The sequence below is a fragment of the Meriones unguiculatus genome, chromosome 14 (genome assembly GCF_030254825.1).
Source record: "Meriones unguiculatus strain TT.TT164.6M chromosome 14, Bangor_MerUng_6.1, whole genome shotgun sequence".
In the NCBI taxonomy this organism is placed as follows: Eukaryota; Metazoa; Chordata; class Mammalia; order Rodentia; family Muridae; genus Meriones; species Meriones unguiculatus.
The window spans coordinates 3,994,187-4,016,789 of NC_083361.1; the positions used below are offsets into that span (position 1 = coordinate 3,994,187).

Consider the following 22,603-nt stretch of genomic DNA (forward strand, 5'->3'; position numbering starts at 1 on the left):
TAGTTTAGTTCCATGAGAGGCGCATTGTACCAAAGCGGTTACGGGACCGCGTTGCCTGCCGGGAGTTGTAGTTCCGTGTCCTATCTCGCGCCCCCACCCTCACCCCCGTCTTGTTTCCGGTGCCGTCACGGGACAGAGCAGTCGGTGACAGCCCCAGGGCCCCCACCCCGCTCCCATGGCCGAGCCGGACCGTGAGTCAGGGGCCCCGGTGGGAGGATCGGGCCGCGCCGGGGCCTGGCTTTGGGCTGCAGGCCCCGGGGCCCGAGGGCAGGCTCGGTGGGGCGGGAGACAGGGGCTGCCTGAAGGGAGTGGGATTTGAAAGGCGGTTGCTAAATGATCGGAGTTGCTAGGTTGGTGGATTTCTGGGTTGTGAGATTTTAAGGGTCCGTTTGCCAAGTTCTTAATGATTGCGTTTCTCGCACTTTGATTGCTGAGGACCCTCGTTGCTAAGGACCAAAGTTGCCACCATCCCGGTTGCTAAGGTTGTCTGGTGTCAGGGGCAACTAACTGTAGGATGTTCCGGGGACCCCTGCTGCCCCTTTCTGTCTCACTCCTTCAGGCCCTGTGCCTCCCTTAAGCACCCGCGCTCACCGCATCTCCTCTCCCGACTCCCAGCAGAAGTATCCCTACTTGGCTCTCTTGAAAAACTTTGTCCTCCCTCATTCTCCTGACTGTCACACACGCTACCATGCCCTACCTAACTTTGAAATCTTCCCTCAGTCCCGATTCGCCTGCTTTCTCCTAAACCTCCTCCTCCTCAGCCTTTTCACCTCACACATTCCTCCATTCTAAAATACGCCTTTTCCCGTATCCGATAGTTTTATTAATAGGTTGGTGGGTCCTCTTGTTACCTCCACCACTGTGAACCGTTCGTCCCTTAACCATTCCCTCCACTGTAACCACGTCTGCTCCCCCTCCCCCCAGCCTCTGACTCTCTGGAGACCCAGGCAGGGAAGGTGCAGGAGGCTCAGGTGAGATGGGGAAAAGGGTGGAGGGAAAGAGAGAGATGGACTTGGTTCCACATTCCATGCTGGGGGGAGGTGGCAAGGGAAACCTTTTACCGGGAGGACTCTTGGCTGATAGCCGGGGTTCCTGACCCCATCTGGGGATTAGTATGGCCCCCTGGGAATGATGGCTTCTGGGGATTGTCAAGGAAAATGTACAGCTTCAACCCTCGGCGCCCTTCTATATTGTCTTACTTCCTGCATGCCCCGTCCTCAATCCCTTCTGAACCTCATTTGTGCTGGGCCTGGAAGAGACAGTTTTCCGGTTTGTTCCCCAAACCCACAGATCCCATGAGGTGGGAGCATGACCGTACAGGGCTCATTCTAAGAGGAGCAATCCTGGGTGTGGTGTCATCCTGTAATCCCAGCACTTGGGAGGCCAAGGTGGGAGAGGCGAGAGACCGCTTGGGCCTTATAGTGAGACCCTGTCTCAGAAATGGGGGGGAAGGTCAGTCCAGGAGTGCATAGCCAACTTTGTGGGTCCCAGAAGTTGATAGAAGAGTCTAGCCAAACTCTTTCCTGGAGGGCCCCACAAGCTGATCTAGGAACAAGAGCAAGATATAATCACAGTGTCGTAAGTGAATGGGTTTGGGATTTTCTGAAAGAAGATCAGATCTGGTGCTCCATGCAGAGCATGAAGAGCCGAGGCTAGGAAGGAGTCGTAAGTGTTCTCGGTAGTTGGGTTGCTGGGGTGGTCCTTTATTGATACTCTGCTCGTGCCGTCATGCACATGACCTCATGTCATCTCTCTAGTGTCCCAGTGAAGGGAAGGCCTTTCATGGCCACGTTACAGATGAGGAATTTGACGGAGACCGTATCTCCTGGGTCCCTTGAGTAGAGACAGGGAAGGAGAAAAGCTTGAGGCCCGTGGGAGAATGAGCGCTGGAGATGCTGTGGTTCAGCGGGGAGGTAGAGGAGCCACCTCAAACGTGTCTGACAACGGCCAGGGCCTCCAGTCACCTCAGAGGCAGCCTGTCCTCATGTCCTAGACCAGCGGTCCTCAGCCTTCCCAGTGTTGCCGCCCTTTAATACAGCTGCTCATGTTGTGGCGATGCCCAGCCATAGCTGTCAGTTTACTGCCGCTCTGAGTTGTACTGTAACTATCTGACATGCAGCCCCTGTGAAAGGGTCGTTTGAGCGCCACAGGGGTCCTGACCCACAGGTGGAGAAACACTGTACTGGACGGCGCCCACAATCACTGAGTGCTGAATAGCGCATCCTGTGAGAGCTCTCAAGGGAGGCAGGTGCAGAGGCCGTGGTCAGCACTACCCCGCACGTGCCCAGCAGAGCTGTGACAGCCAGCTGAGAGTCCCTGCTATCTTACTGGCCTGGCTCCCAAAGTAGACTTAATGCCAGACCAACAGGCTTCACAGTCAAAGGGTTCTCAGTGGCCAAGATGTGGGGGTGTCAATTGCAGCATTATCCAGACAGGGCACCACTGGCGATAGCCCCGGTGGATGGCAGGAGGCAGAGTCAATGAGCTGTGGTTCTCATACAATATGTTACTATGGCGCCACAGTAGAGAATGTGGGGTGCTGGAGAGATGGCTCGATGGTTAGGAATGCATACTGCTTTTCCAGAGGACCCGAGTTCGAGTCCAAGAGCCTGTATCAGGCAGCTCACAAGTGACTGTAACTCCAGTTCCAGGGGATCTGACTCCATGGGCACTTGCACACACGTGCACGCACACACACGTACATATTCACACAATTAAAATAAATTTAAAAAAAAAAAGAATGAGGCGGGTATGTGAAACCCTGTCAGTGCCGTACCCTGGCAAGGCCCATTTCTACAGCATCAAAATGAGTAAAAACTCATGCAGAGAAAAGACGAGTTAATCCTGTTTAACTGTTGCTTGTTTTTGTTTTGACATATTTGCTCATTATCCAAAGGCTCAGGAGGCTGAAAAAGGAGGATTATGAATTGGAAGCCAGCTTGGGTGAAATAGTAAGACCCGTCTCAAAAAAAAAAAAAAAAAAAAAAAAAAAAGCCTGCATAAGCTCTTTAAGATTTTAGACATAAACCATTTGCTTGATTTGCTCTGTGGGTAGGACACACGCACGCGCCACAGGGCATGTGTGGTGGTCTCCGTCCACCATGTGGAAGCTGGGATCAAGCTGCAGCCGGCAGGCTTGGTGGCCGGCACCTTTCCCTGTGGACCATCTTGCCAGCTTCCGTAATTTTAAGATCAGTGGAGACTCCTGTAGAGTCAGGTGTGGTGCTACCACAGCCCTGTCATCCCAGCACCTCAGAAAAAAAAAAATCCAAGGTCACTCTCAGGGATCTAGCAAGTTGGAGCCAGCCTGGGCTAGGTAGGACCCTGTCAAAACAATACCAACAAAAGAATCTTTTTAAACAGTGCTTTGGAAGGGAGGTTTGGAGGCAGAGAAGGGAAGGAAAGGGCTGGGGCCCTTTGCGCAGGGAGGTTGACTGAGCTGGTCACGCTGTTTCTGACCTTTACTGCAAGGCCAGCCCTGGGCCGCCACCACTTGGCGTGTGTTTGCTGGCAGATGGCCCTGGAAGTCCTGTCATCTGGGCTGGCCATTAGGTGGTGAACATAGATAAGCCTTAGCCCTCTTGTGGCTGATATGATGGCACTTGGTAGCTGTTTGTGACTTAGAAACAAAGAAAGAGAAAGAGAGGGTAGAAAGAGGGGGTAGAAAGAGAGGGGTGGGCTGCCCTAAGCAGGCCATCATATGATAGGGAATAAGTGGAGGGGAGGGGAAACTGAGTCAAGGAAACCAGGGAAGGACCCCAGGAAAGGGGACAGGTTGAAGCTCTGAGGTTGGGAGAGGGGGTCAGTGGAAGGGTGCCAGAAGGCTGCATGGCTACACTAGAAATTGGCATGAGGGCAGGGTGGAGGGTAGAAGCCAGCGAAGGGACAGTGAGGCCAGGCTGGGGGCAGGAGCTGGCTTCAGGGAGATGCGGGGGCCACCCAAAGCAAGGTGGGGTCACCGTGAGAGGCTCCCGTCTGGTGACAGAGAAGCAGCATCACCAATGGCATGGCTGTGGCGAGGCTGTGGCAGGCCCCGGGTAGTGGAGAGGGCCAGTTGAGAGGCCCAGGGATTCACTGCTCAACCTCTGAGCTGTGTGTACAGAGTTGAGGCCCAAGGGCTGGAGGTCTAGCTGTAACTGTGGTGGCTCCCTAGCAAGCATGAGCCTCTGGCTTTGGCCCCTTGTCAGGCTGTGGCAGCCAGCTGGTTAGTGTTGGACGTGATCCCCCACATCACACCCATAATCCCAGCACTTGGGGGAGACTAGAGTGGAGATTAGTCTAGGTGGAGACAAGAGGATCAAAAGTTCAGTGTTATGTAGACTTCAGAGCGTGTTGGAGGCCAGCCTGAGCTACAGAAAACCCTGTCTCAGAAAGCAGGCTAAGCACGGTAGCACATGCCTTTAATCCTAGCAGCCAGAGAGAAGTAGAGGCAGCTGGATCTCTGAGTTCAAGGGTATCCAGGTCGACATCGTGAGTCCTGGGCCAACTAGGGGTATATGGAGACCCTGTCATTAGGAGAAGAGACTGGCAGGCATGGTGGTGCACACCTTTAATCCCGGGAGACAGAGCCAGGTGGATCCTGGGGAGTTTCAGGTCCGCCTGGTCTGCACAGGAAGTTTCTAGACCAGCCAGAGACCCCGTCTGACAGGGCAGCTAAGGCCTAGGAAGTCCCTGCCAGGAGGCAGCCTGTCCCAGGGGGCGCCCTGCCACCACCCAGTCAGAGCCCTACTCTCTTTGAACCAGGAGTCACCCCCTCCCTTTCCCTTCCCCTCCCCCCTAACCTACTTCTTGGGCTTGGCCATCCCACCTGCCCCTTCCAGGATTCAGACCCGGACACTGAGGGAGGAGCCATCGGTGGAGAGGCAGAGAGTAAGTGTGTTCCCAGAGGAGGGTGGGCAATGACCTGGGCCCTAGGGTACCCTCAACGCTACCGAGGGTGATTCCCAAAGCGTGTAACAGTGGACTTGGTGCTGGAGGCTGCTGGCTCTGGGAGACAGTGGGACCTCATTGGGGGGAGGACAGTGGTGCCTGGCTCAGTGGCCGCCCAGCCCTGTGTCTCTTGTTGTTGGCCAGTGGACTTCCTGCGGAATTTATTCTCCCAGACTCTGGGCCTGGGCTCCCAGAAGGAGCGCCTGCTGGATGAGCTGACCCTCGAAGGAGTGACCCGCTACATGCAGAGCGAGCGCTGTGAGTCCCCCACTAAGCCACAGCCCAGCCCTCTTACTCTATGGTCCCTCAAGATGGAGCTTCCTACCTCAGCCCCACAGAGCTGGGAGTCTAGACCAGCACCATTAGGCCAGACTTTGGGTCACATCCCTCTGGGCAGGAGAGATGGCTCAGAGATTAAGAACATTGGCTACTCTTCCAAAGGTCCTGAGTTCAATTCCCAGCACCCACATGGTGGTTCACAACCATCTATCATGAGATCTGGTTTCCTCTTCTGGCGTGCAGGCAGAACACTGTATACATAATAAATAAATCTTTAAAAATAAATAAATAAACAATACTGTCTTCTGATGGGCCAGGCCTGAGCCCTAGACTGGAAGTGAGAATACCTCTGGAGTGACTCAGACTGAGGCTAAGGAAATTAGCAGAGGTATAAGTACGCCCAACTACACTCCCGACTACTCTGGCAGCTGAGGCTAGATGTCTAAATTCACAGCCTGGGGTACATTTAAACAAAAGGGAACTAGTCTGGCAGTGGTGGCACACACCTTTAGTCTAAGCACTTGGGAGCAGAGGCAGGCGATAGAGACTGAGGCGATGGCTCAGTCCATAAAGTGAGGGCCCCCAAGAAGAAGGTCAGCGCTTGTAACTCCAGGGCTGGGGAAGCAGAAGCAGGGAGCTCCAGCTAAGCCCCAGGCCCCAGTGAGAGACCCTGCTTTAAAAACCACAGTGAGGATCTGTGAGCTGGTTCTCGAGGAAAGGCACTTACTCTCACGCTCAACACAAGAGCTGCATCCCTGGGACCCACATGATGGCAGGAGAGAGACGACTCACAGGTTTCCCTCTGACTTCCACATGCTTGCTGTGGCACGCACACACAAAGAAATGTGAGGGGAAAAAAACCCCGGTGGATGGCCCCTGAGAAATATCACATACACACACACTCAGAAGAGATGAACATATTGGAGCAGGCCCTGATGAGAGCTGTGGACGTGTCTGCTACTGTGTCACAGGAAGCTTGGGTCAGGTGTGCCGTTTAAAGCCAACTAGCTGGGGCACGGTGAGGTTTCTATTTCTTGCTGAGGTTGCGTCACCAAGTCTGGGAAAGCAGGCCTTCGCAGTCCTCCGAGAACAATGGAGCTTTGAGGGTCCTGAACGGCCCTTTGTTGAGGCCATCTTCTCCAGTTTCGCCTTTGCCCAGCTGCCCACCTCCCACCTTGGCAGCCAGGATGGTAGCAGAGCCTCCCTCTCCTGCCACAGGCTGGGCAGCCGCCTGCAGAGAGAACCCAAGCCGTGGCCAGGAGGCAGCTGTCCTTTCCTCCTCTTATATGCAGGTCTTCGAGGCTCTGGCTTGTAGGGTGCTGCTGAGGGACTCCAGATGAGTGGTGATTAGCCAGGCCCTTGCTCTTCGCCAGGGTCTGGGCCAAGCACCTCACAAGCATCCTTGTACATAATTATTATGGAAGAGCTCTGAGGTCTTTCTAGAAGTAGGCTGAACAGAAGAGGAAACTGAGGCACAGAAAGGTTGTGAGTTCATGTGAACATCTGGCAGGTGGCACAGTCAGATTTGATAGCAGGGCCCCAGAAGCGTGGTCTCGCCTGTAGCTTGGGTGAATGTCTTGCTTCAGTCTTCTGAGGTTTGGTATTCCAGACACGTATAACCGCATCCAGGGGTGTGGGGCCCCTTGAATCTAGAGTGTGTGGTCCCCCAGTCTCAGGGCCCATGCTATCCAGCCAGACAGGGCCAGTTCCCTGAGTGTACAGGCCGTAACAGGCTTGTCTGTTTGTCTGTTCTGTTTTTCAAGACAGGTTTCCTCTGTGTTTGGCGCTGGCTGTCCTAGAACTTGATTTGTAGGCGAGGCTTGCACCAAACTCACAGAGATCCACCTATCTCTGTCTCTCGAGGGCTAGGATTAAAGACGTGTGCCACCATGCCCAGTTTACAAATTATTCATGTGTATATGTGTGATGTATGTGTCCAAGTAGGGACATATGTGTTACCGTGTGCTTGCCAGGGGACAACTCTCAGGAGTCACTTTTCTCCTCCTTCCATGTGGTTTCTAGGAGTCAAACTCAGGTCATCAGGCCTGGCAGAAAGTCCCCACTGAGCCTTCTCACCAGCCTGTGGCAGGCCCTGACCTTTGTTCACCCTGTTGTCCCTTAAACAGAACACCCCAGGGCTGCCCAGTCCATGGGACGCCACACTTGTGTCTGTCTATCAGCTGACTGACAGACGCCGGGGCTCTGTTTGGCTGGGCTGCCTGCCAGCCAGCAGCTGAGGCAGCGACAGGGCCATTTCTGCCCAGCTCTGCGCCTGTGAATGGATTCAGCCATTTCACCCCGACTAGTTCTTTTGTAAGAACTATTAAAAACTGAGAGCCAAGCCCTGCTAGGAATACAAACAATGGTCTGAAGCCATTTGACACAGCTGAGGGCCGGGGACGAGTGCCTGCCTAGCATGCACCCCAGGAGTCAGTCCTCCACCCCCACACAGAAGCTGGGCATGGCCGGGCTTAATGGCATCCTTCCATCCTGACGCTCAGAAGGTAGGGACAGGGAAGTCGGAGTTCTCACACTGAGACCCTATCTCAAAGAAAGGAAAAGCTGGGCCTGGCGAGGCTTGCCTGTAATCCCGGAACTTTGAGATGGAAGCAGGAGGATCAGAAGGCCATCCTTGCTGCATGGTGAATTTAAAGCTCAACTGCGATACAGGAGAGCCAGTAAAAAAAATTATTTCGTGCAATTGACACAGAACCCTGTGGCTCGTGTGAGAACAGCAGCACTGAAGGGATGTGTCTAACATGTTGGCTTCTGAAATTGAAGCCAGGCCTCCCAGCGCCGGGACGCCAAAGCAGGAGGCTCGGGGTGCCAGGCCAACGTGGGTTACACAGGGAGACACCGTCTCCAAACCAGAGAAAACACAAGGGGCATGCTGGTGCACACTGAAACACCAGCACCTGAGAGGTGGAGCCAGGAGGGACAGAAGTTCAAAGTCATCCTGAACGACCTAGGAGGCCCAGGGCCAGCCTTGGCTATATGAAACCCTGTCTCAAATCGCCTTAAAAACAAGCAAACAGCAACACTCTTTAGCCAGGCGGTGGTGGCACCCCTTTTCTCCCAGCATGCAGGAGGCAGAGGCAGGCAGATCTCTGAGTTCCAGGCTAGCCTGGTCTACAGAGTGAGTCCAGGACAGACAGGGTTACAGAGAGATACCCTGTCTCAAAACACCAAAACAAACAAAAACAAAACAAAAAAGAGCTTAGGGCCTAAAACTAGCCCTCTCTGTGGTGCTGAGGTGGCCCTAGCTCTCTCCCCAAGACCTCCCCCATTGTTTATTCCCTCTGCTGTCCCTTCCCCTGGTTGGCTGGGTTCTGCGCCTGTACCGCCTCCTCCCCGCCAGCAGTGCGGGTAGGAGGGACCGCATGGCAGCATGCACACTCTCCCCCCCAGGTCGCAGGGTCATCTGTCTGGTGGGAGCTGGAATCTCCACATGTAAGTGTCCCTCGGTCGAGCCTCCCCGGGGAGTGGGGGTCCCGGAAGGGGTCGTGCGCTCTTGGGACAGAACTCTGACTGTGGGTGCCCTTTAGCTGCAGGTATCCCTGATTTCCGCTCCCCGTCCACTGGCCTCTATGCAAACTTGGAGAAGTACCACCTTCCTTACCCGGAGGCCATCTTCGAGATCAGTTACTTCAAGGTACACTGCTGAAGTGGGGGATGGGCTCCCAACTCCGGTTCTTCTCTTACCTGGGCCATGTGGCTCTCTGGTTCTCTCTCCCACAGAAACATCCGGAACCCTTCTTTGCCCTTGCCAAGGAGCTCTACCCTGGGCAGTTCAAGGTGAGGTCTTTTCTGCAGAGGAGATTGGGAAGGAGGCTCCTTATAGGCCCTTCAGACAGCGGCACGTGATCGTGAAGAGTGCAGCTTCTGGGGCCAGCAAGATGCATGGTGGCGAGTTCGATCCTGGAGGCCTCATGGTGACCTGAGTTCAATCCTGGAGGCCTCCTGACTGCAGGAGAACCAACTCCTGCACGTTATTCTCTGACCTCCATATGTGCATTTTGTCGAGTGCATACCCCCAGATGGATGTGTGGATGGATGTGTGGATGGATGGATGTGTGGATGGATGTGTGGATGGATGGATGGATGTGTGGATGGATGGATGGATGGATGGATGTGTGGATGGATGGATGGATGGATGGATGGATGGATGGATGGATGTGTAGATGGATGGATGGATGTATGGATGGATGGATGTGTGGATGGATGGATGGATGGATGGATGGATGGATGGATGGATGTGTAGATGGATGGATGGATGTATGGATGGATGGATGTGTGGATGGATGGATGGATGGATGTGTGGATGGATGGATGGATGTGTGGATGGATGGATGGATGGATGTGTGGATGGATGGATGGATGGATGGATGGGTAGATAGATAGGTGATAGAAGATAGAAGACAGATGGATGGATGGATGTGTGGATGGATGGATGGATGGATGGATGGATGGGTAGATAGATAGGTGATAGAAGATAGAAGACAGATGGATGGATGGATGTGTGGATGGATGGATGGATGGATGTGTGGATGGATGGATGGATGGATGGGTAGATAGATAGGTGATAGAAGATAGAAGACAGATGGATGGATGTGTGGATGGATGGATGGATGGATGGATGTGTGGATGGATGGATGGATGTGTGGATGGATGGATGGATGGATGGCTAGATGGATGGATGGATGGATGAATGGGTAGATAGATAGGTGATAGAAGATAGAAGACAGATAGATGGATGGATATGTGGATGGATGTGTGGATGGATGGATGGATGGGTAGATAGATAGGTGATAGAAGATAGACAGAAGACAGATAGATGGATGGATGGATGGATAGATGGATGGATGGATGTGTGGATGGATGGATGTGTGGATGGATGGATGGATGGATGGGTAGATAGATAGGTGATAGATAGAAAATAGACAGAAGACAGATAGATGGATGGATAGAAGGAAGATACATAGATAATATTAAAAGAAAGAAGAAAGAAAAGGATGGATAGAAGGAAGATACATAGCTAGATAATAGTAAAAGAAAGAAGAAAGAAACATAGAAGTTCTGGCCAGATGTGATAGTTCATGCCCATAATTGTAGCATTTGGGAGGCAAAGGCAGGAGAATGTCTGTGAGGCCAATCTGTTCTACATAGGAAATTCTTGGACCACATAGAGAAACCCTGTCTCAAAAATAAACAACTTTAAGAAATTAAAAGGCTGGGTCTGGGGTGGCGCAGACCTGTAATCCCAGTATTCGGGGATGCAGAGGCAGCAGGATCCCTGTGAGTTCAAGGCCAGCCTGGCCTACAAAGCGAGTCTAGGACAGCCAAGGCTACACAGAGAAACTCTGTCTTGAAAAAAAAAAAAAGAAAGAAATTAAAAGAGAGGAGGAGCAGGTGAGGCCTGGGTGGTGGCCTCCCTCCTGGCCCCTCCCTCTTTACTGTGTGGCTCTGGGCCTCTGCTTTCCCAGCTGTAAGACACTACTGCCAAGAGCATCGGGAAGGTCTGAAGCCAAAGCCTGTGAGCCTCACTCTGCCTGTGAGCCTCACTCTGCCTGTGAGCCTCACTCTGCCTGTGAGCCTCACTCTGCCTGTGAGCCTCACTCTGCCTGTGAGCCTCACTCTGCCTGTGAGCCTCACTCTGCCTGTGAGCCTCACTCTGCCTGTGAGCCTCACTCTGCCTGTGAGCCTCACTCTGCCTGTGAGCCTCACTCTGCCTGTGAGCCTCACTCTGCCTGTGAGCCTCACTCTGCCTGTGAGCCTCACTCTGCCTGTGAGCCTCACTCTGCCTGTGAGCCTCACTCTGCCTGTGAGCCTCACTCTGCCTGTGAGCCTCACTCTGCCTGTGAGCCTCACTCTGCCTGTGAGCCTCACTCTGCCTGTGAGCCTCACTCTGCCTGTGAGCCTCACTCTGCCTGTGAGCCTCACTCTGCCTGTGAGCCTCACTCTGCCTGTGAGCCTCACTCTGCCTGTGAGCCTCACTCTGCGATTTGCCCCTGGGTGACGCCACCAAGCCACCAGCACACCCTTTCATGAATCTGTGATAGGCGAGGATGCCCGTGTAATGGGGCCAGGGGTCAGAATGGGCACATGCCTGGCATCATCCCGGCCCTCGGGGATGGCCTGTGGACATGTTCTTCTCCTTTCAGCCAACCATCTGCCATTACTTCATCCGCCTGCTGAAGGAGAAGGGGCTGCTGCTGCGATGCTACACGCAGGTAGGCGGGGCTGTGGGCTGTGGACGGCCACCCACGGCTGCTGGGCTGCTGGAGGTGGCCAGGTAGCCAGGCCCGGGGCCAGCCCCCCGGGCTCAGATAGGCAGAGTGAGTAACCTGCAGTGAGACGCGTCCTCCTGGCCTCAGTTTCCCCTTTGTAAAATAGGGGCCAGAAACTGGATGGTTGGTACTCAAGCGTGTGTTGACAGGAGGATCAGAAAGTCAAGGCTGCCAGGTGGTGGCACACGCTTTTAATCCCAGCACTCAGGAGGCAGAGGCAGGCGATCTCTGAATTTGAGGCCAGCCTGGTCTACATAGTGAGTTCTAGATAGCCAGGGCTACACAGAGAAAACCCTGTCTTGAAAAACAAACAAAGAAAGAAAAGAAAAAGAAATTCAAGGTCATCCTTGGCTATAAAGTGAGCTTTCAGGATGTTAGATCGTATCTGTAAGCTAATTGATTAATCAATTAAAACATAAACTGATAAATACAAGCATTCAGATAATAAAAGGCCAGAACAGCTTCCGGCCGCTCAGGCCTGTGTGAGGTGACTGTATTCCCTGAGGTCACCCCACTCACACTGCAGAAGGACTCCGTGTCTGAGGGACGCCATCCAACCACAAATCAGGAACCCGGGACAGGTCTCAGACAGGTGACACTGTGTCTTGAAGAAGGTGAGCCAGCATACATATGTGCTATAAATTACCCCTCAGAACACAAACAGGTGAGCAAGGTAGCACATGTCTGCAACCCGAGCTCTTAGGGAGGCTAAGGAAGGAGCAGCATGAGTTCGAGGCCAACCTGGGATACATGGTGAATTCAAGGCCACACTGGCTCCATAGCCAAACCCTCTCCCCACAAAAAAATAAATAAATAAATAAATAAATAAATAAATAAATAGAGATAAAAACAGAACTCCAAATTGTGCATATATAAAAATGGGTTTCTTCAGGCAACCTGGTGAAGCACCTGCAGTGTCAGAAATGGCCGCCAGGGGGAGGATGGGTTCTTTTGGATGGTTGGAGGCCAGAGCTGGGGAAGGAACGTCTTAATCCTTCCAAGATTCAGAGTCCATCTCGTTTGCAGAACAAGGCTCAGGCCTGATGCTAACAGCTTCCCTGAAGTGCCATATTTCCTGTGTGTGGCTGCACATCCCTCTGGTACCCCAGTTTACCAGCTTCTGGACCTCCCAGAGCCAGCAGAGCAAATACCCCTACATTCCTGATGCTGATATCTCACATATGTGACAAGGACAAGGGGGATGAGTCACAGACCTAGTATGTCAGACGGAGGCAGGTCAGGGAGCTGTGCGAGCCCATGCTGTGTGCATAGGAAGGCAGGGAAGCCTCGTGGGAAGCTGACACCAAAGCAAAACCCTGAGGGCTGGGATGTGGAGACACGGGGGAAGGGAGCCACAGAGAGCGGGCAGAAAGCTGCTGTGATGGTCCAGCCAAAGTGGACGACAGAAGACGGGCCTTCAGTGAGGGCCACTGGGGCAGAAAGCCTTGCCAGGTAGGCAGCTCCGGGATGGTGGGCTGTTTCTTGGCTGAGCGCTCCTGTGCTGACTGGGAAGGGCAGTGTCCAGGAGATACCCTCCACTGGGAGACCTGGGAGCTAGCTGCATGGAGGGGCAGCTGGCATGGAGCCCGGGCAGAGCGAAAAGGCAATGGCTGGAGAAGCAGCAAGTGTGGTGGGAAATGAGGCTCAGCAAAGCCACTGTGGTGAGAACGCTGGAAATCTGGCTTTAAAACAACAGAAAGATTAGAATATATTTTTATCTTAATCCCAAGTGTGGGGGTGTGGGGAGCTCTGAGGCAGCTGACGGATTTGCCTCAGGAATGGTTTTGCCAGCTGTGAGTGTGTGACATTTGAAATTCTGGGAACTTTTCACAGGGTTGGTATGTTAGGGCTCCCAGTGTGCCGGGCTGCAGGCTGCTGTTTGTTAAGTAGTCGTGGGCAAAGAAGAAGCAACGAGAGGAAATTAAATTATCTTGATGGCGAAGATCGAAGTTGCCCCAAGGAACTCCACGCCCCTCACGAGCAGGAAGTCATCTTCTCTCTGCCCTTTTTTCTCTCCTATCTAGTGGTAGGGGGTTGCGAGGGCAGAAGGAAGAAGAGCCTAGAAAGGAGCAAACGCAGCTACAGCTGGGCGTGAGGCTGCCCGGTGCCCTGACTGCTGACATGGTGGCTTCCATCCAGCATGTTCATGTGGAATGTGTGGATCCCTACCAGCTGCCTGCAGTGGCCTCTTTTTTTTTTTAATGTTATCTAATGAATTTAGCTGGTATATGTGTGTGTTTGCACGTGTGCACAGACATGTGCAGGCATGTTACATCAAGTTTGGCGGTCAGAGGTCAGAGGTCATCTTCTGGGAGTCAGTTCTCTCCCTCCACCATGTGGGTTCCGGGGATGGAGCTCCGCTCATCAGGCTTGGTGGCGAGCGCCTTCATCTGCTGAGCCACCTCACTGGCCCCACACCTCTGCTTTTAAAGGGGACTCGTTTTTACCTTATGTGGATGGTGTTTGGCCTGTGTGTATTTCCATGTACCGTGTGCATGCAGGTCCGCAGTGGCCAGGAGAGGGTGAACATGGCGTGCACTGCCGCGTGGGTGCTGGGAACCAGGCCTGGGCCCTTTGGGCAACAACCAGCACTGTCACTGCTGAGCCAGCCCCCAGCACACTCTTGGGAGTGACGCAGCTCGTTCTCTTTCTGCCCGCTCCTCCTGCTCAGTCACTGTTTGAGTTCCTGACCCCCTTTGTGGAACACACCGACTTGGCCCCGGAACCGTCTCTGAAGCTGTGTGCTGCTATTTTCAGCTCAGGGCACAGGAAGCCTCTCTCACCTTCTGACGCTTGTGATCATGTGGGCTGCTGTGGTCTCCACAGAATGGCTCCAGAGCTTCCAAGTTGTATGATGGACTTGACAGCACGCTCTCTCTCCACGTGCCTCCTTTCCACTCGGCCTCCTGTCTGGGGAGCCCTCCGTGCTCACACCTCACAGCAGCCCCGTGCTTTTTAAAAGCTGGGGAGTAATCTTTTTCTTTTTTCCTTTTTTTTGGGGGGGAAAGAGGCGGTCCTGTGATAAGCCCCAGGGTTTCCTGCGTGCTGGGGAAGTGCTCAACCACTAACACACCCCGGCCACTCCCTAGGCAAATGCTCTGCTGCGGAACCAGGAGCCCAGGCAGGCCTTGAACTTGTGGTCCTCTGTCCCACCTTCCTTGTGGCTGAGATAACAGGCTTGTTCCTCAGTCCAGCTCTATTGTGCAGATGTGGAGTAGAGGCGGCAGCCTACCCCTTCGTGAGGGAAAGTGTATTTATTTTTAATTTTTATTATGTTTACTTAGTGTGAGCTCAGAGTTCAGAGGACAGCTTGAGGGAGATTTCCTTGTACCAGGTGGTTTCCAGGGATCGAAACCGGGTTGTTAGGTTGGTGGTTGTTACCTGATGAGCATCATGTCAGCCCTTTATTGTTTTTGTCAAGACAGCTCTCCTCGTCTCCCAGGCTTGCCTGGAACTCACTGTGTAACTCTAGCTAGATTTGCTAGATTTGGAACAGCCTAGACTTACAGGCATGATATGCCATGCCTGGCTTTATCTATTTATTGCTCATTTCATTTAGCAGGTTTTGGAGGCAGGGTCTTCCGGTGTGGCCCTGGCTGGCCGGGCACTAGCTTGTAGCGCCAGCTGACCTAAAACTTAGAGCGGTCATCCTGCCTTCGCCGCCAAGGCCAGGGCTTGCACCGTCCACCCTCGCTCTGGCCTGACTCACTCTACTTCTGTTAATGTTTGGCCAGAGCTGCCGCACACAAGCTGCTCAGGTGGGGCTCCGCACCAGAGCGCCACTTCTGGGGGACACCACGGGGTGCGTTCATTTCAGCACATTTGTGGCCGAGGGCGGGGAAGTGTGTGACTCTCCAACCAAAGAACTCCTCAGAAAAATCGGAGAGAAAAAGCCCAAGTGTACAGAGGAACGCCCCCCGGGGCTGCTGACGGCAGTGGGGTTGGCCTTGTCGACACTTGAGCCTGGCCCAACTCTCATCCTCCCCCTCCCCCGCAGTCCCACCTCTTAGCGCCCTAGAGGACTGGCCATCTTCCTGACCTTCCCTCCCTCTCCCCCGACAGAACATAGACACGCTGGAGCGAGTGGCGGGGCTGGAGCCCCAGGACCTGGTGGAGGCCCACGGCACCTTCTACACGTCACACTGCGTCAGCCCCTCCTGCCGGAAGGAGTACTCCCTGAGCTGGATGAAAGGTGAGGCTGCGCGCGCGCACGCGCACGCGCACATGCGCGCATACACGCCTCCCCACCCTCTCCTTGTTCAGGCGATAGCCAGGTCTCCAAGTGGTTGTGCACCAGTGTGTTCTGTCTGCTCTTGCCAGTCAGTGAGCTGCTGGGTTTCCTTTGTGTGGCCCAGGCTGGCCTCAGGCTTGCACCTCTGCCTCGGTGTCCCCACTGCTGAGGTCGCAGGCGAGTGCCCCCGAGCTCGGCTGTTTTGCCTGTTACGGTGGCCGTGGAAGCCCGGAGGGCTGGGGGTGATCACATCTTCGCTCCCCTGCTGCCCCAGACGTCTGAAGCACAGAGCACAGCCGCACACAGATCCATGTGGACACACACCCCCCACCCCGCCCCAGCGGCCACACAGCTCTGCGCGCTCTGGGGTGGAGCCTTTCGAAGTGACAGGAGCGTGCGTCACATCCACTATGGCGCTGCTTGTCCCATGGGTCCACTGAGCGCTAGACACGGGCCTCGTGAGCCAAAGAGTCAGTCTCTGCTTCAGCATGTGGGTCCCAGGCTTGAAGATGGGCTTTGCCGTCTGAGCCGTCTCTCTGGCCCACAACAGTTTTCTTCTTCTTTTTTTTTTTTAAAGACAGCGTCTTTGATTTTATTAAATTTTTGTTGATTTCAATTGTAAAAGTCACATCAGCAGTCATGGCATATGCCTATTAGCCTGTTGTTTGAGAGATAGAGACAGGAGAATCGGGAGTTCAGGACTAGCCTTGGCTACACAGCAAGTTCCAGGCCAGGCTTGGCTACAGGACAAAAATAAAATAAAATAAAATTTAAAAATAGCAATCAATTGTGTAAGTCCCATGTAGCCTAGACTTCCATATCGATAGTGCAAAAGGGGCTTGCAGAGAGGACAGCTGGGTGAGCACTGCAGACGGGTGCGGCCGCACACACGACAGCGCTCACTAACGGCACTGCTGTCCCTGTCCCCGTTCACGTAAGGACAGAGCGCACCCGAGAGAGACAGCCAGTCCCCACGCCCCGCGCGCCGCACCAGCCAGTTTCTGGCAGCCATTGTGCTGAGCTGAAGCTGCGCTGTCACCCTGGGAAGCCATTTCTGCATTCTTCATGCTGACTTCACAAAGCCTCTGGTGTCCCCTTGAGGTCAGAACAGCTGTAGCCTTTGTGGCAGGAGCCTGGAAGGTGGCCTCTCTGACAGAATGCCAGCCAGCTGCCCCCAGATGGAGGGTTCCTGAGCAGCCCGAGCAGCTGGGTGGGACAGACAATGGACATCACCCCCTTTATGTCCTTGTGAAACGGCATCTACCACCCACAGAACAGCATGCTGTTTGTGCAGAAACAGCCTCAGTGGTGGCCGAATGGCCACTCTGTGTATGGCCACTCTGAATGGCTGAGCCAGCGAATTCCCCTTCTGTGGGCTGCAAGTGACAGATCCAAAAGCAATAAGGAGTGCAGTTGTCACAGGGGTAGTTAGTCTGGAGGAGTCTGTCACAGGGTGGAAGGCAGGATGGCCTTGAGGTTGGCTCCACCCCAAGATTATCTGTATGTCCTTTCCTGACCCAGGGGCAGATAGGACTGTCCTCAACACCCATTGGAAGGACTTGTCTCCCGTTCCAAAGATGGGGGTCTGGTGGAGTCCAGGGGTGCCTGTTGGGGCGGATGGTTTTGCTCCTGTGTTTCCCCTCTCATTCACTAGCAGTGCTGCTGGGAGCCGCTCCCGGGATGCCTGGAGGTAAAGGGCGCAGCGCTCAAGAAGGGAGCTTTTCTCTGAGGAGCAGGAAGGGCGTCCCGGGAAATCCCCCAGTGCTAGGGTGTGCTGTTTGTTTTGTGGTGCTGGGGATTAGACAGGGATTTGGGCATGTGGTCTACTACAGAACCACACCCCAGCCCTCACTAGAGGCTTCTAGGCAGGGGCTCCACCACTGAGCCACACCCCAGCCCCTCACTGGGGGATTCTAGGCAGGGGCTCTACCACTGAGCCACACCCCAGCCCCTCACTGGGGGATTCTAGGCAGGGGCTCCACCACTGAGCCACACCCCAGCCCCTCACTGGGGGCTTCTAGGCAGGGGCTCCACCACTGAGCCACACCCCAGCCCCCTCACTGGGGGAGTCTAGGCAGGGGCTCTACCACTGAGCCACACCCCAGCCCCTCACTGGGGGATTCTAGGCAGGGGCTCTACCACTGAGCCACACCCCAGCCCCTCACTGGGGGATTCTAGGCAGGGGCTCTACCACTGAGCCACACTCAGCCCCTCACTGGGGGAGTCTAGGCAGGGGCTCTACCACTGAGCCACACCCAGCCCCTCACTGGGGGATTCTGGGGCAGTGTTCTATTGCTGAATCATGCCCCAAGTCCCACAAAGTTCCATCATTGAGCTACACCCATAACTGTTGGGGCTGGTTATATTTTCACATTTATTTGTGTTTGTGTTTGCCTTTGTCTATGTGTGTAGGTGTGTACATGCCATAGCATGCCTATGATGTCAAAGGACAGTGTGCAGGAGTGTTTCTCTCATTTTAGCATGTGGGGACTGAGCTCAGGTCATCAGGCTTGGCAGCAAGTGCCTTTACACACTGAGCCATTTGCCCCAGCTCTCAGTTTTTTGACATGGTCTTGCTGTGTAACCAAGGCTGCCATGAACTCACAATCCTCCTGAATTCTCCCCAAAGCAGGATTTGTGGCATACAGCACTGCCACATGCCTGGGCTGCATTTATGTTGATGGAGGAGGGCTGCTCTAGCCTTGGGGAGGCCTCACACACCTCTCTCTCTCTCCTCTTTTCCACCCAGAGAAGATCTTCTCAGAAGCAACTCCCAAGTGTGAGAAATGTCAGAGTGTGGTAAAGCCTGGTGAGCCCAGGGCCAAGGCCTGGTGGGGGTGTGGCTGGAGTTGGGACCCTTTTCCTCTACTGGCCCCCACACGCCCTGTGTCCGGCCACCTCTGTTGCCTGTCCTGTTCCCTACTGTCCTGCAGAGGTTGGGTGTTAGTCGCCTTAGGCCTCAGAGGGCCCGAGCCCCAACTCCTGCCTGTTCTAGCTGTCTCCCATGCCTCCTCTGTCCCTGTGTCCCTCTGTTTCTACCTCAGACATCGTGTTTTTCGGTGAGAATCTCCCATCGCGCTTCTTCTCCTGCATGCAGTCAGTAAGTGTGGCTCTACCCTTGTGGACTGTGGGGCTGGAGGGGAGATGGGGGACAAAGCCAAGGCAGTGGGGTCCAAGTCCATACTGGCCACTCCCCACAGGACTTCTCCAAGGTGGACCTCCTCATCATCATGGGCACCTCCCTGCAGGTGCAGCCCTTCGCCTCCCTCATCAGCAAGTAAGTTGAGGGGGCTAGGACTGGGGGCCAGCGGGAACAGGGCGCCAGGGCGGCTCCGGAATCCCAGCTCCTCATTTCAGGGCGCCGCTCTCCACGCCACGCCTGCTCATCAACAAGGAAAAGACAGGCCAGGTGAGCCTGCCTCAGCTTCCCTCTCCCTCTGCTCGCTGCCCCGTGTCACCACCTCCCCATGGGACAGGACCGGTCTCATGTGGCCTGCCTGCAGAGCATCAGTGCTGTAGGTTTGCCAGTTTGGCCTGGAGAATACGGGGTTGTGCGCTGGGCCAGCCTGACACCACAGACCGCTGTGGCACTCTGGGTTCCTTTGAGCAAATGACAGAACCATGCCTTGAACCCGATGAAGCCCCAGTGCTTCCTGGGACCCAGGAGACCAATGTGCAGTCCAGGCATTAGCATTCTAGAGCCCTGCCACAGGTCAGAACCTGGGGACTGTCGACTCCCTCATCTGAAGGGGCGGAGCGTGGGTAGAGCACACGCATCCCGGAGTTGCTGAGCTGTGTGGACCTGAGCGAGACAGTGTGAACTTGGACAGGCTCCCATGAGGCCCTGTCCTCTCAAACACACCGTAACCGAAGATGACCTGGTACCCCTGAGCTGCTGCCTTTGCCTTCCACCTTCTGGGAAGATAGGCTGTTACTTGTTTTGAAGTAGCATAGGTTGCTTGTCTCGCTTGTCTCATGAGGGCCTGAGTTAACTCCAGCGCCCACAGAAACAGTCAGGCACGGTGGCATGTGTCTGACAATGCCGTCAAAGATCGGTGGGTCCCTGGGGCTCGCTGGACAGCCAGTCTGACCTCGTGAGATCCAGGCCAACTGAGAAACCTTGTCTCAAAAAGAATGTGTTTATGCTGAGTGAGGATACAGCTCAGTGGCAGAGTGGCATATACAAGGCCCTGGGTTCAATCCTCAGCACTGCCTGAAGAAAAAAAAAATCAAAAACATAATTATTTTGGACTGGAGTAGATGGCTCAGTGGTTAAGAGCACTTCCTGTTCTTCCAGAGGACCTGAGTTCATTTCCCAGCCCCATGCCAAGAGGCTCATAAGTGCCTTTAACTGGGGATCTGACACCTCTTCTGTCCTCCCTGAGCACCCACACCCAAAGGACACACACACACACACACACACACAGAGAGAAACATGCACACACATTGTCTTTCTCTTGGGATGCAGAGGCAGGCAGTGAGGCCAGCTTAGTCTACAGAGCAAGTTCTAGAACAGCAAAGGCCACACAGAGAAACCCTGTCTTAAAAAACATAAATAAATAAATAAATCTTTATTTAAAAAAAAAAACAAAAAAAAAACGTGTAAGCCAGGCATAGTGGCACTCATCTTTGCTTCCAGCACTTGGGAGGCAGAGGCAGGTGAATCTCTGAGTTTGAGACCAGCCTGGTCTACATAGTGAGTTCCATATCAGACAGGACTACAAACACACATTTTTGAGACCCTATCACACACACACGAAAAAAGCAAAAATTTACAAATAACCTGTGACTAGCTCCTGAGAAGCAGTGTGTACGGCTGGCCTCTGGCCCGGGCTCGCGGTCCACACGTGTACACACGTAGACACACACCTTAATAGAAAAATAAAGCTGGGCATGGTTGGTGGTGCACGTCTTTAATCCCAGCACTCAGGAGACAGAAGCAGGCAGGTCTCTGAGTTTGAGGCCAGCCTGGTTTACAGAGTGAGCTCCAGGGCTACACAGAGAGACCCCTGTTTTGGAAATGAACACATCTGGTGGCTCAGGGGCTGTTCGCACCCCTTGCTGTCCTCTCCCCACAGACGGACCCCTTCCTCGGCATGATGATGGGCTTGGGAGGTGGCATGGATTTCGACTCCAAGAAGGCTTACAGGTGAGGGCCCGGGGGGAAAGGAGCTTGGGACGGGCAGGCTGGCCAGGCTTCAGCCTGTCTCACTCCCGCTCACACCGCAGGGACGTGGCCTGGCTAGGTGACTGTGACCAAGGCTGCCTGGCCCTCGCTGACCTCCTGGGATGGAAGGTGAGGAATGGGCCCCCCAGCCCACCCTGAGCGCAGGCCCAGCAGTCCCATGGGGATGTAGGGAAACCTCTGACTCCTGGGAACTTTGTCCCTGCAGAAGGAGCTGGAAGACCTTGTCCGGAGGGAGCACGCCAGCATAGATGCCCAGTCAGGGCCACAGGCCCCCAACCCTGGCACCACCACCTCCCCTAAAAAGTCCCCACCTCCTGCCAGAGAGAGGGAGGAGCACTAGTGACCACTACCTCCCAAGAAAGACAGTGGAGTCCCAACCGGCACTGGTCCCTCTAACACACAGCTTGTGTGGGGCTCAGGAATCCATCACTCTCATAACCACGTTCTTGAGACCAGGTTCCCCAACTCAGTCCCAGAAAATTCTAATATACCTGAGGGCTGAGGCCTGAGCAGCCCATCTCTAACAGCCCACACACAGCCTCTAACCACCCGGGGCCAGAAGCAACCTCCCCTAACCTCTAATCGCTCCCAGAGATCAGGTTACCCCCAAACTCCTAACTGTGCCAGTAGGCATTTCTCTATTCTCAGAGGGCCTGTGGCTAAGTCAAACTAACCTACCCTTCAAAGGAGCTGGACCCACCAAGTAGAACTTCCCCACGGGGTGGGGCCTGTGCGATCTCTGAGCCTGAAGCCCCCCAACTCTCTGCCTCCAACAAAGTAGGTGCTGGTCTCCCTTTCCTGGGCACCCACTTGCCAGCCAGTGGGGGATGAGCAGGAGACCTGTGTACTGGAAACAAATTAAAGACGAAAACAAAGCAACTGACCCTGAGCTGTGTGGCCTCTGCTTCCATTACGGGGTACCTGAGGTGGCTGGGTGGGGAGGAAGGGACCATAAAGACAGCAGACTATCTGTGGCTCTGGGATCTTAGGAGTGGTGAGTGGGACAGCATTCCCCCTGGAGAGGGTGGCCTGGTGACTCCTCACCCTGGCTCTCAGCTGCCAGAGGTCCACTCCTCCTAAAATGGAGCCCCGGAAAGAGAGGAAGGTGATTTCGATGCCCCCAGCCCCGCCTCTTCCCCTGCCTGCCTGGCTTCCTCTCTAGAGAACTTTCGCTTCTGCTGCTCAGGCCTTCCTCGGAACAGGTAGGGCCCCCAGAGACCCAGCATCTGGCTTTGCACCCACAGCTGCCTCCAACCAGCCCTGCCCAGCACCACCGTGTCTGCCCTCCTCCCAAGGGACCTGGAGGGGAGGAGCACCCGCCTTCCCCTTTTCACCCTCTTCTCTTTTACCCCTGAGGTGTGGCTGCCCCCATCCCCCTGACACCTGAGGCTGCCAGTTGGCAGCTAATTGACTTCCATAGCTGTTACTTATCTGGCTTGCACACAATACCCCTACAGAAATGGAACCTTCAGAATAGGCCTAGCCAGCTTCTCAGCCAGCCCTCCCCCGCCAGCCACCTGAGGCGAGGCCTAGGCTGAATAATTTAGGTGGAAAGATGAGGCGTGGGAGGGAGGATGGAGAGATGATGGGAAGGCAGATGGATGAATGGTCTCTCTTCAGAGCACAGTCCCTACTCCCAAGGGTGTTGTGGGGGGAAAATATCCAAAAGGGCTCACCCCAAGTTGACAG

At 54.5% G+C, this 22,603-nt stretch overlaps 1 protein-coding gene across 6 annotated transcripts; it reads left to right on the forward strand.

Moving 5' to 3' along the window:
• The first annotated feature begins 63 nt into the window (after nt 1-63).
• On the forward strand, nt 64-21,797 carry Sirt2 (sirtuin 2). Of its 6 annotated transcripts, none has more exons than XM_060366570.1 (16): nt 92-191; nt 925-971; nt 4,821-4,869; nt 5,074-5,187; nt 8,617-8,658; nt 8,754-8,860; nt 8,947-9,003; nt 11,370-11,438; nt 15,558-15,687; nt 18,476-18,535; nt 18,771-18,826; nt 18,927-19,003; nt 19,084-19,135; nt 20,769-20,875; nt 20,956-21,022; nt 21,120-21,797. In XM_060366570.1, the coding sequence occupies exons 1-16, from the start codon at nt 176-178 to the stop codon at nt 21,252-21,254; spliced, it is 1,185 nt and encodes a 394-aa protein (XP_060222553.1). In that variant the 5' UTR covers nt 92-175; the 3' UTR covers nt 21,255-21,797. The 6 variants fall into 6 exon arrangements, with proteins under 6 accessions (XP_060222554.1, XP_021499583.1, XP_060222553.1 ...); XM_021643906.2 differs by having other exon boundaries at nt 94-191; nt 20,805-20,875; XM_060366568.1 differs by lacking the exon at nt 925-971 and adding an exon at nt 1,291-1,388 and having other exon boundaries at nt 141-191.
• Nucleotides 21,798-22,603: the final 806 nt, after the last annotated feature.

Bases quoted from the DNA above. Each gene is read 5' to 3' on its own strand.
- Sirt2 (XM_060366568.1), top strand. The intron at 18,536-18,770 runs GTGAGCCCAGGG...TTTCTACCTCAG, and splicing joins TCAGAGTGTGGTAAAGCCTG to ACATCGTGTTTTTCGGTGAG. The intron at 20,876-20,955 runs GTGAGGGCCCGG...CTCACACCGCAG, and splicing joins GACTCCAAGAAGGCTTACAG to GGACGTGGCCTGGCTAGGTG.